This window comes from Pinus tabuliformis, chromosome 3_1, assembly GCF_031772625.1.
Source record: "Pinus tabuliformis cultivar Carrire ecotype Pingquan chromosome 3_1, CPIR1, whole genome shotgun sequence".
NCBI classification, from domain to species: Eukaryota; Viridiplantae; Streptophyta; class Pinopsida; order Pinales; family Pinaceae; genus Pinus; species Pinus tabuliformis.
The window spans coordinates 121,938,330-121,952,379 of NC_142301.1; the positions used below are offsets into that span (position 1 = coordinate 121,938,330).

The 14,050-nt window shown below is 38.5% G+C and overlaps 1 protein-coding gene across 1 annotated transcript in view; it reads right to left on the bottom strand.

The window, feature by feature from the left end:
- LOC149186063 (uncharacterized) overlaps positions 1–14,050 on the bottom strand; it is a 365,529-nt gene that overhangs the window by 205,126 nt on the left and 146,353 nt on the right. The window contains exon 3 of the mRNA XM_089410881.1: positions 2,612–2,701. Within this exon, the coding sequence (XP_089267007.1) occupies positions 2,612–2,701 (90 nt within the window). The remainder of the gene's footprint in view (positions 1–2,611; positions 2,702–14,050) is intronic.

The window sequence follows — 14,050 nt, forward strand, 5'->3', positions numbered from 1 at the left end:
ATGGTGGCAGTACTGCAGAAGTATTTCTATTGGCCGAATCTTTGACAGGATGTTGGGAAGTACATCAAATCCTACACTGCCTGCACCATTGCCAAACCGACCATCAAGAAGTAAGGCCTCTATACTCCGCTGCCTACCCCTAGTCGACCTTGGGAATCCATCTCCATGGATTACATGTCGAGCCTTCCTTCTACTAAGCATGGCAATGACTGTGTTTTTGTAGTCATCGACAGATTCTCGAAGATGGCCATTATGGCAGCCTGCAAGAAGAATATCACAGCGGAAGCCATTGCTAAACTCTTCTTTGAACGAGTGTGGGTACACTTTGGGATCCCACAATCTATCATCTCAGATCGAGACAGCAGGTTCCTCAGTACATTTTGGTCCAGTCTCTGGTCGATGCTGGACACCAAGCTCACTAAGTCCACAGCTTTCCATCCCCAAACTGATGGCCAGACAGAGGTCGTCAACAGGATGATCATACACATTCTACGCATGTACAACTCAAAGCATCCACGTACATGGGATGAGAGCTTCCCCTATGTCCAGCACAGCTATAACCAGGCTCTCCACATCTCGACTGGCCACAACCTTTTTCAGGTGGGCTTGGGATTCCAGCCACTATGTCCCATTGATGTGACCATGCCATTTGCAGCTACTCATGCAAATTCGGCTCATGTCCAATCCGAAACCAATAAGGCAAACAACTTCATTAAGCACATCCAACATGCCAGCAAGTCCACGACATTTTGGAAAAATCAAATGCCAAGTACAAGCAACAACATGATCAACATCGGGTGCCACACAAGTTTCAGGTGGGCGACAAAGTCTAGTTGCATTTGCAAAAGGAACGCCTTACCAGAGCCTATCAAAAACTCAGAACACTCTGATATGGTCTTTACACCATTACCAAGGCGGTGGGAGACAATGCATTTGAGCTCAGCATTCCCCCATTCCTTGGCCTGCACCCAATGTTCAATGTGAACCGCCTTCGACCATACTTCCCACCATTGCTAAACACATCAGACATTGAAAAACAACTCACACCTACAGAGTTAAATCCAGATTGCATGGAACAAGCCACAACTGATCGGATCATGGACACACAAATCAAGAACACCCAACAGCAAAGGATCCAACTATATCGAGTTGTCAAAGCAAGCCAACTCCTTCACCAGGGCAAGTGGCTCACCAGGGACCAAGTTCAGCAGAAGTTTCCTCATCTCATGAAGGAACTCAACGCAATGGGGACCATTACTTCCTAAGGGGGGAGGAATGATCCAGGTGGATATTGGTGGCATCCTGCCTATTCCACTTGGACCCCCAACACTGTCTCTTTCAGTTTTTTAGTTTCCTTAATTGTAGCACAGTTTACTACTTTTGGCAGTTTTTCGAGTCCTGAACTTCCAGAGCCGTTTTGAGGCCCTAAACGGCATTTTTAGGGAAAACGGAGAGACCGAAAATGTCCCAAATTGACTTGACTAATTGTTTTTGGCCTTCTCTTCGACATCTTCGAAACGAGGTATTATGATAGCCAAACAGAGATTGTATGCCAAAGTTACGACCCTAGGAAGTTGATGTACCAATTTACTCAAACGGGGCCCACAGTTTTGGCACTTCATCTCCTAAGGTTAAGTTTTTGGATGTTTAGGGTTTTCTATTGTTTGTCAATAATAAATAGGCCTTTGAGACTCATTGTAACACAATTCTGAGGCATGTAGCCGCCACATCTCTTCTCAGAGATAAGTTGCCATCACCAGAGCTAGTCTTATTTCCATTCTATTTGTAAGCATATTTCAGTATTTGATATTAATGAAATGAAGTGTTATTTCTACTGCATCTTTGTATTTATGGTTATCATATCTGTAATTTGTTGCATTCCTGTTTAAACCCGGATCAAGAGGCAGGGTCAACATAGAGACAACCGAAGTTAGCCAATTTTGTTGCCGGATCAGCCGGAATCTGCCGAGTGAAGTGAGGTAAAACTCACTCAATTTTTCCACCATTGTATTTTCTCTGTCACAGGTTTGCCGAGAGGGCAACCAGCATTTGTATTCAGAATTACTATTTAATAATAGAAAACCCTCAGAGTTGCTACACTGGTTTTCCCACATTTGGTTTTTTCGGGGACTATTTTGTCCAAAAATAATTGTCCTATGTATCTTATTCTTTGCTCGGTTTTCTGTTTCATGTAATTAAATATTAAAGTAGTATAGGCTGCAGAAGTAATTTGCTTCAATATTCAGAGAATAACTTGATAATGTATATTAAAATCAAGTAGGTGAAGTAGATTCAAATTTGCTGCTGTAGGGGTTCCCCGAGGATTAGGAATTTTCACATAATTCACAATGCAAAAAAGAAAACCAATAATATTAATGTCCACTAATTGCAAAAAGAAATGGCTGGAACTAGTTTGTACCTATATTTAAATATTCTAAAAATAGATATAGGGGAGTACATCAAGACAGCTATAATGAGTTTCCAAACAAGTTTTGGAAATAACAATTGGCCAAAATTAAAATACATCGTACCTGCTTGGAAAAAAGAAGTTTTGTAGGGAAATGACCAGTCAACCTAATAACATGTTAAGCTATTCAAATTTCAGACATACCTGTGCTTCACAGCATACCAATGCCATCACAGAATTGTTGTACTCATTGATACTCAGTGGAGGAAACAAGAAGTGACGACGTGCATATAGCTGCATAGCTTTAACAAAATAAACCCAGTTATCAGGAATTCAAAAGTGATCATTAGCTGGTTAACATCCAAGAACTAGGATTTTGTAGGTAAAAATCACAGAATTAGTGTACATTATACCAATGAGGATTTTACATCAGAAAATAAAAGAACCATTTTAATACATACATACATACATACATACATACATACATATATATATATATATGAACATGTAACTTTTATGTATAGAAGATGAAAAAAATGTAAAAACAACTTGTCAACCTAGATTGCCATATCACATGCAAGGAAAGCCAAAATTGCAAACTTTTTGAATATCATATCATTTGAAACACCACAAAAATATAAATAGAAAAAAACAAAAAGGTGCAACTCCCTTTGCTGCAGCCTCCATTATAAACATTTGTGTCTCCTTGAAAGATGCATGTTATGCTCCTTAATCAAAATTTTCAACTTAATGATGAATCCATTGATGATCTGAAGATATAGAGTTTATAAAGAAAACCTTGAATAACAAGAATTTGCAGTACTTTGCATGCTCATGTGATAAACAACATGACAGCCAAGAAGATGATGGTGTGGGCACTCTTTTTGTGATAGGAGACATAGATGGGATGTAGGTCACTAGTTTATTCATGGAGATGTCATCTATGACACTGATAGTGAGAGCTTTATGGATAGTGTGAATTTGCTTTCCATTCCCAATCAGCATTGGGAGCCACTTCATGGAACATAAAAAGGGCATCTTAGATCTTATTTTATTCGATTCTGAACAGCCAAAGGATGTTAAGATCTGTGATCCACATTCTATTGTTCATCAACATCCATTCGTCCTCATCAATGGGGGGGATACTCAATCAACATAAGGAGCATTTTCATATCACTACATATGCAGAAATTGTCCAGCCATGGATATCTTCAGCTCATATATTTTATATGCACAAAATCAGCAAGTAGAAGTATTTTCAGGATTGCAATATATATGGGGCATTAGCATATAGAATTGTCAATGTATTGTCACATTTTTCAGCCTTCCAAATGATGGCATGAAGCCCATCACAGATAGTCAGCCCTTTGATTGACACTGCTGGTACAGCAGAAATTCTGGAGTTCTCTTACAAGTTACACCCCACCGGGAAGTACAGTTCCCATATGGACCCAATTGTCACCCCCTGAATGTTGAAAATTTGGCAGCTCAGGGATGAATTTATAAAAATAGAAAGTCTAAAATTAAAAAGTCTCAAGTATGACTTCCCAAAAATAGTAAATCACCTTGCATCAATTGGTAATCAAGTATTGTTGATGGAAAATCCCTTCTGATCATTAATCAATCCTAATAGTTCAATTTTGACTTAATCATCAATATTATCATTAATAATATTATTATTATTCTTATGATACTATTATATTATTATTAAAAATAAATTCAAGTCACTCAATCATGGCTGTCACTAATGTTCTCTTACACTCTCATTATTCGCATGGCATATTCCTCTTACACTCTCATTAATGCTCTTACACTAATTAAAGCACATCATAAAAGATTCTCTTACACTCAATAAAAGCATGTCATAAAAGATTTTTGTTACGTACTCTATAATACATATGTTACCCTCTCTTAAAAGCATAAGTTACAAAGGAATGCATACCTCCTTAATGGCATGAGTTACATTTCTTAAATGGGCATGAGTTATACTCCTCTTGGCATGCGAGTTACTCCTTTATGGCATGGATTCATTGCTCCTTGTTGAGAAATCTATAGGGCAATGATTAGAGTGATTTCTCTTTACTTGATAATTGCTTGTGATGTCATTTTGTTTAGTTGCTTTGTTATATATTATTATATGTGTGTATCATCAAACAACTACCAAAAACAAGAAGAACAAGAACACAGAATATAGGTTGCAAGCCAAGGGCAAAACCTCTCCACTTGAGAGGAAAACCTGAAAATCTCTTCTCTTCCTTATAGGTTTTTCAATTGACGAATTCCAAAACCTTAAGACTGACCCCAATACCCTCCAAGACCAACCTCTCTAGATGATGTGCTAACCTTGATCCAGTCAAACCCAGTCAAATCTCTTCCAGTAGCACTTCTTCGACCTCCAGCTGTAGAATTTCGGCCTCCACTACAGATCTGAAATTTTGCCCCCCCAACAGTTGTTGTTGCCACACGTGTGAGCTTTGATCTGCCTTTTGAGCCTTCCTTTGACCTTCGCTTGCCTTTCCCTCACTTTTGGAGCTTGAGGATGACCCTTGGTGACCTTCACTTGACCTACTTGCCTTCTTTTCTCCAAGATCAAACTTGTAGATAGAAACCCTAGATCTGTTGCAGAAACCCTAGTCCTCCTTAACACGTGTGAGAGAGAAATAGCCCAAACAAAAGTCTCCTTCGTCCTCTTCCTTCTTCGTTGCCTTCTTCTTCCTCCTTCTTCACTAGAATGAGTGATGGATGAATGTCTCTCAAGGAGGTCGAGTTTCCTCCTATATATAGGCTCTTCAAGGTGGATGTGGCTCTTTCTTTTAGGCCGACTTGCCAGCTGCCAGGCTGACTTGGTCTTGGAGGGTATTTTGACTCTTTAAATGACAAAAATAATTTTCTTTACAAGTTACAATGTGCTCTAAGGGGTTTTCAACTTATGACAATGATTCTTTTGACTTCTTGACCTAAGAAAAACCCTAGAAGCACTCAATGGGTGCTTTACCTATAAAATAAAAGACCTTGAGCATTAAACCCATGCTCCAAAATCAATAATAATAATTTTTCTTTCATTTTACAATTTACAAGAATCAAAAGTACATTTCATATTTACGAAGACCGAACATAGTTACACATTTTTCAACACTCCCTCTTAACTAGGGAGGTATTCATACATGGTACATGGACATTCTCAATCTGAAGAGATCTCATAAGAAGAGTCGGATTAGTAAACCATCTGTTTTAGCATCATACCAGCAAGCATTGTCATATATCAAGGCCTTGACTAACAACTCTATCTTTCCGCAAGATCAGAGCACAACGCTGGCGAGACCAATGATTTATAGACACCATCATCATTGTCTCCCAAGGCACATACTCCACTCGGGTGTTCACAGAGTATGACCTTCTTTGGACTATTCTTATCTTGATAGCTAGTCCTCCAAGAATATCGGTCCATGACTACTCTCATCCTGAATGCCCTACCACATCCTCAGAGAGTATCGGATGCCAGATGCTTACCCAATCTTGCATTCTGTCTTCCCAAGTGAAGACAAGAATGATGTGCCTATCTCTCCAACTAGGGAGGATACATCAACCAAACCAAGCTTGTCTCTTAAATACACAAGCTTCTTATTAGGGAGAGATTTTGTCAATATGTCAGCTACCTTCTCATTGGTGGAGATATAGTGTAGCAGCAATACACCATCTTGTACTAGCTTCTGAATGTAGTGATACTTGTTGTTGATATGCTTTGTCTTTCCATGAAACATTGGGTCTTCAGACAATCATATACAACTGGTGTTATCACAATGTATCACTGTAGGGTCCATTGGTCCTTCAAATAGGTCAGATAGCAACTTCCTCAACCAGAACGCTTCTCTGCTTACTTCACATGCTGCAATATACTTTGCCTCAGCACTACTCAAAGCAACTGTATCTTTCTTTCGACTCATCCATGAGATCATGGAGGATCCCAAACTAAAACATCCTCTGGTAGTGCTCCTTCCATCTTGTTCACTACCTCCCTAGTTGGAATCTGTATATCCAATCAGGTGGACATCATTCCTCCTATCATACTTCAGGTAGTAGTGGATGGTTCCTTGCAGATATCTTAGAATATGTTTTGCTGTTATCCAATGATCATGCTTCGGCTCCACTTGGAATTGACTGAGAACATTTACTACAAAGCATATGTCTGGTCGAGTATTCACCAAGTACATCAGTGAGCCAATCAATTGTCTATACTTGGAAGGATCCACAGGGCTCGATTCGGAACTGGTTGTCATTGGTTTGCAATCCATCATGTCAAACCTCTTCAACATCTTGATCACATACTTACCTTGACCTAGATAGATTTCATCAGGTCCTTGCTAGACTTCTAGTCCCAAATAGTAATGCATTATCCCTAGATCCTTCATGTCAAATTTTATCGCTAGTTGCTTCTTCCATTCTTCAATTCGACCTTCACAAGAAGAATGATTACCGATTCACCCTTCACAACCTTAATATAAAGGTTCAGATCAGCGGAACTCTTTGTGAAACCTAATCTCCGAAGGTATGCATCCATCCTAGCATACCATGCCCTTGGTGCTTGTTTGAGGCCATATAATGTCTTCTTCAATCTGTAAACATATGATTTTTTGTCTTTAACTTCAAATCCAAAGGGTTGTTCTATATAGACTTCCTCATCAATTGTGCCAATCAAAAATTCAATCTTCACATCCATTTGATGGATGTTCCATCCCATCGATGTTGCCAAAGAGACCAACGAACATATAGTTGTATACCTTGTTGTCAGAGCAAATGTCTCTGCACAGTCAACACCTTCTAGTTGAGAGAAACCCCTAGCCACAAATCTTGCCTTATACTTGTCAATACTTCCATCTGTTGCTTGTTTGATCTTATAGATCCATTTGGAAGTTAGCACAGATTTGTGTTTGGGCCTATGCACGACCTCCCAAACTCCATTCTTCATTATAGATTGATATTCTTCATTCATGGCATCCTTCCATTCTTGATGATTGACAGCTTCTTCAAAAGTGGACAACTCTGCTTCTATTAGTTTTGTCATATGAGTTGCATACCCAGACTATCGCCTGGGCTTCTTGCTTTCCCTGAATGTGCCTTGATCTATTCCATGACCCTATGCATCAAGTAGTGTAGACTTCAACCAGTTAGGTCTCTTTCTCGATTCAGGGTCCTCTCACGCCTGAAGGGTACAGCTTCTTTCTTTGTTTTTTGGTATATGAATATATACAGGACAACCAAAGATTCAAAGATGATCCACAATTGGTTTCTTCCGAGTGAATACTTCTTCGAGAGTTCTGTTATCTAATGACCTGTGGGGACTTCGATTTTGAATATATACCAATGTTGCAAAAATCGCGATCATGATTAAATAGGCGAGAGGAAAAAATCGGAAAAAAATCATAAAAGCGGGAAAAGATCAGTAAAAATTGGGAAAAAAATCATAAAATACAAAAATATTCATGTTTTTCAGTTTTTTTAATATCCAAAGCATCTACAACATAAAATAAATACATTGACACATAAATATGATAAAAGAACTAATATATAAGATGTGCAATATCATTTCTAGTGCTACATCACACATAACAGTGAATCATGTCCTGAATAGTAAGTCCTGACTCATGAATCCCAACTCAACCTCAAAATATCAACAAAAAATATAATAATGTATCTCATATCATGAGTCGTAATGTCATATACAATGAAATGAACCAAATAACTAATAATATAGATTTCCTCTGCCCCTCGTGCGAGAAAATGCAATAGATTTCCCTTTCCCTCTAGATGTAGATGCCGGTGGAGTTGGCAGTGGACTCTGCTGTGCTCTAGAAGCTGAAGAACTAGGAGCTACAGAAAGTAGACCACGTCCTCTACTGGTGGCATAGGTAGCCTAGGTAGGTGGTGTCACCTCCTCCTCATGTTGCTCCTCCTCCTCCTCTTCCTCCTCCCCCACTCTACGCCTTCCACTAACTCCTGCTCTAATCAATCATCGGCAAACTCCATGAGAGGCCTCTCAGCGTCAACCCTCCATGCAGCAGTGGTGTCAATCCCATCTAATGAGATGGCCTCCATATCAGGTATCCTCTCAAGTTGCCTCACCCACAATCGAAGATTGTAGTAAACGTAGACCATGGCATTAAGTCGCTGGGACTCCAACCTGTACAAATATCATAAAATAACAATTATAAAAAAAATATTATTTAATGAATTCAAAAAATTAATTGGAAATTTGGAATATTTTAAGTTTTAAGTTTAACATGCTGCACTTATTTTTGTGTATTTTTTCAAATACACTCCAGTTGTGCTTGCATCCTGAGGAGCTACATGTTTGGTTGAGGATTCGAATGGCAAGCTTTCGCAGATAGGGTACTCTAGTACCATAGCGAGTCCACCGTGCATCTACAACAAAATTAAAAATAAGATAAACATAAGGAAAAAAATGAAATTTGAAAGTTGAAGCAAAACATAAAGTTACGAACTTGAAGAGACAATGAACTTTGAAACAAACTAAAAAATATCTGGCATTTTAGTCTTCCTATCAACCACATCCATCTCAAAGCTAAATGCGCCACCTGTCATCCTGTATATCTCCATTTCTTTGGAGATTTCTACACGTTCTACTGGAGATCGCACCATGCTCTGAACACATGTTAAGAATCCATCCATGATCTCAGCATCAAATAAGAACCCACATGGGTAAGAAAATGCGGGGTTCAGATAGATCCCAGCAGCATGAATGGGACGATGGAGTGTGTTGTTCCATTGTTCATCAATCACTTCCCATAGGAGGAGTTGTTTCTAAAACCTCTCATCTCCCTTATCATCATAGTAGGCCCGAATGGATTCTTCGGCCCTGTCCATGGCCTCATCCAAATAGCCCATTGCGGGCTTTTCACCATCAACTAATCGAAGAACCTTTACCAAAGGTTCAGTAATGCTACACACCTCTTGCACTCCCACCCAGAAGTTTTCCTGGTATGAAACTAATCTGCATATGGCCTCTCCCTCTGGTTTGCGGCTAAATGTCAAAGCACGCCACTCATCTGAAAGAAACATTCTCTTCACATCCCACATAGAATTCAAGAGGGATTGAAGAGATATGAAACTGGTGGCAAACCATGTAATGGCGGGGCGCACCAACTCTTTGTTGTTGGTGAATTTTCTCATCAAGCTAAGCGCAGATGCATGATTATATATAAATTTTGTAATGTTTTTATGAGTCAAAAATATCTTTGACAAAGGAAATTTTTCCTATATCCTCCAACATCAAATCAATACAATGTGCAGCGCAAAGTGTTCAAAATAAAGTAGGATGCCTCTCCATAAGCATCTTGCCTACAGCAACATAATTTGCAGCATTGTCCGTTATGACTTGGACAACATGTTCTGCACCCACCTCCAAAATAAACACATCTAACAAATCACATAATAATTTTGCATCTTTGATATGTGAAGATGCATCAACAAATTTCATAAACATTGTCCCCTTGGGACAATTAACCAAGAAGGTTATAAGGGTTCTCCCCTTTTGGTCGATCCAACCATCTGACATCACAATGCATCCTGTTTGTGCCCATGATCCCTTAAACTCCTCCAATATTTTGGTGCAGTCAACCTTTTCATCTTGAAGAATGCGGCCTCTAAAGTCATCATAAGAAGGGATTTTGTACTCTAGGCCAACAATTGCAATAGCATCAACAACAAGCTGGAAAAATGGATTATTCCTTGCAATGTTGAAAAGAATATCACTCCAAAGGAGAAACTTGCGCAACAACTTATCAGCTTGTTCTTTCTCCCTTTTTTTAAGCATTGAAGTGATAGATGGTTGTGAACCAGCCGTGGTTCTATGAACAAAAAATGATGAGATAGCTACAGAGTTGGTTGTAGACATTGATGCTGAAGTAGAACCAGTGCCACTTCCATATTCACATCCTAACACACTCCCTGCTAGTTGCTTCTTCAGATCTACTTTGGTCACTTTGTCTTGCTCTAATTCTTCTAATGATCTCATGGCTCTTCGGATGATTTCCGTATTTGTATTGGTGCAACACCTTACATCACATCTAAGGATTTGTGCAAGGTGATACTTCAATCTATAAACCCCCCTGACATATGCAGCCCACACAACTTGTAAGACAAGTTTATTCTATCAAACACTCCATCAGGTTCACCAAATTCCCACAGAGGATCCAATTTCATTGGCATGTTCGTAACTTGATTGAACTCTTGAGTTTTAATGTATGATGAAGTTTGAAGTTGAACCTATGGCACAATAAGAATTACAAGTTAAGAAAATTAAAAAAAAAATTACATACATGACACGAGACATTGAATTTTTAACAAACAAACAAAAAAACCTCAACTCAATCCAACAATAACAGAAAAAATGCACATTCAAACCCAATACAAAATGATGCAAAAAATATAGCACAAGAAAAAATTAAACTAATAAATTAACAATCAAGTTTTTGCATTTTTTACGAAAATGAACCCTCTCCACTCTATGCAACAAAAATGAAAAAAAAACACCATCAAATCCACTCAAAAATCATTGATAATCAATGGGTTATAGAAACCCACGCAAAAACAAGAAAAAAACCAAAACAAAATGGCCAAATTTGGTGCCCATACCTAGAAACCACAATTTGCCGAAGAAATTTGATCCAAACATGAAATTGTCTTGCTTGAAATGCTAAAATCTTTCATTTTTCTCCTCCTTTGCCCTAGTAGACGCCTTCCTCTCCTCCTCAGCTCTCAAACAAGTCTATTGTCTACTAAAAATAAGAAATAAAACTCATCAATTTGCTTATAAAACGCGTTGTCCCAGAGGGTCGCGATTTTTTCAGCGATTTTTTTGAAAACAAAAAACTTTGTAAAAATCGGGCGATAATATCGACTGAGTCAAAAAATCGCAATTTTCGCAACACTGATATATATAGTTGTCTTAGTGCCTTCTCACCACAGAAATTTTAGTAGATCTTGATCATGCAACATTGCTTTTACACATTCTTCAATGGATCAGTTCTTTTACTCTGCAACTCCATTTTGTTCTGGATTATAGGGGACTTGTTGACCACTACGTATCAACAACCCATAGCAGTACCCCCCCTTTTTTCACAAAAGGGATAGCGCCTAATCGATGTGTTCGTGTCGTCCAGCTATCATCATCAGCTTGAGGATCATGTTATAATGTAAAAGCATTCTGCATGTATATGATGTAAATAATCTCAGCAGATCCATGTCATGTATGTAATTACCTAGATAAACCTACTTTTCTGGTGACGATCTACATTCCGAGAGGTTTTTTGTCTCACTGATCCATTCTCGGATGGTCGATAGAGTTTTCCTTCAGTCTTACCCCAAAGCCGGAATGTCTTTTGTCACTGGGATCTTAGGCAAGTCCTAGTGTTACAGATCGAGTCTATGTAAAAGTGATTTGGGAATAATTCTAACTATTTGGTTAGGTTATTTTATTACAAATTGCTTGGTCTACTGGATTATATTTATGTCGTAGAAATTGGTAGTCTATGAGGGTCTTTTATAAATGGGTTTTCTCCCTTGAGATGTAAAAGATATGAAAATTATGATGTAAAGTGTCTTGACGGTTGGAAAAATAATTTATCCCTTTATAGGTTAATTAATTGAATTTTTTGGCCAAAAATTAATTAAAATCCTAAACCAGAAATTTAATTAATTCTAGGTCCTAGGTAAATTAAAATTCTCCGAAAGCAAAATTCGTCGATCCTTAAAACATAAATTTTAAGAGGTCCAGGGACTAAGTAAATTAATTATTTTAATAAATTTTAAGCCTTTGATCCCTGGGTTTAAATCAAAGTCAAAATTTTGAGAAAATTAATTCAAAAATTTAATTTTTGAATTAATTAAAATGCATTTAATTGAAAAATTCGAATTTCCTCAAGATTTCGAAGGATGACATTAAAAGAAATTTTGATCCTCATCAACAGTCGAGATTGCTTTGATGAGGATCACTCGAACTAACCGTTGGAGGATTTATCTTTAAATAAGAAGTTATTTGTGAGTCCATTAATCCGACCTCCGAGTTGTGTGCTAAGCTAAAAGCTCTCATGTAATCTTTTCTTGGACAATAAAGGAAGACTTGGAGTTAATTTTTCGTCGGTGTTACTCTTCATGGAACTACTGTAAGATGTATCGTTTTCATGTGTAATTTTTTTTAGCCATTAATAATAGCTTCTGAAGAGTAATTTGAGTACAGATATCTTACTCAGTCGTTGGGGTTTAAGTGATAATTTAAATTTTGAATGTAATAGCAGGCATCTTTATTTATCTGAATTTTATTATCATTTTCTCGCTCTATTTTGATGGTTGGATTGAGTTTTGCAGGAAAATCTTGATTTTTAGATCATCGGGCGTTCGGAGAAGTTTTTAGTTGGACCAACCAACTCTTGATACGTGTTTTCTGAAGAACCCAGCGTAATTTCATCCCAGGCTTATCATAAGATTTTTACTAGTAATGCATGAAGGGTTTTGAGCTCAGCACCTCCTTTAAACTTTAAAAATTTAAATTTTTTACATGCGAAATTGATGAATCTGGCTGGTGAGAGCCTTAGATTTCAGATCTGAGAGCGGAATTGGACTCACACTCCCCAGATATGATAATCTGTCATTCTTGTGCATAGATCTATAATTATTTTTTGGTTTTCTGAGTTGGGTTTTTCTGGGTTTTAGTTTTTATCATCGTATATATCGTTTGGGTGTTTTTGTTGTCTTGCAGCGACAGATCTGAAGGAGAAATCTGTATAGAGTCCAGATCTAGGCCCTAGAGGGTAAGATCTAGATCTCTGGGGTTCATCAACGTCATTTTGCAGGATTATTATTCAGCCTTTTGCACTCCAGGGATTTAAATTTACAAAAAAAAAATATCCAGAAAAAATTTTAAGGGTTTCACTGACAAATCTGAAGCAGAAATGTAACATTTTAATCAAGGTTTTCTAGAAATTTTTTGGGTTCTTCGGCTACCGTTTTCTGCTAGGTTTCTCTCTGTCTACATTTTGAAGGTTTTCCAACAGAAAATTTTGGAAGTATTTTCGCTGGCTAGGGTTTTCCACTTTTTGTTGCATCTTCTTCTCTTCCCTGCATTTCCCTTTTTCTGCCTGCATTCCTTCTTGTTGCTACCTTCGAAATCCGTCGTCATATCTCTCAAATCGACAGCCATCTGCATTTTTTTAGGGCTCTAAGGTTGCCTTTCAATACCTGTGGATTCCTCCAACTCGCAGCCCATTGCCTTCTTCGGCTGCTCCATTCCTTGCTCAATCGGCGTTCCTCACACCCCTTGCCACAGCCCTTCATCTCTGCTCCTCGCATCCTCCATTTCCGTCGGCCAAAACCTCCTAGCCCGCGTCCATTCCCAATCCATCGCACCTTTCTGTCGCTACCTATCTCTACCACCTGCGTACACCTCACAGCGAGCGTTTCCTTCTCCGTCCTCAGAACACAAGCAAACCCTTCCTCCCGCGACCATTTTTGCCAGCCCATTTCAACAGATCCACAGTCCATTCCTACGTTGCCCACATCGCTCAGTCAGCCTGCGCGTAGTCTCCCTCAAACGCTATCACCAGCCCATCTCAGCAAATTCGCGTTGCC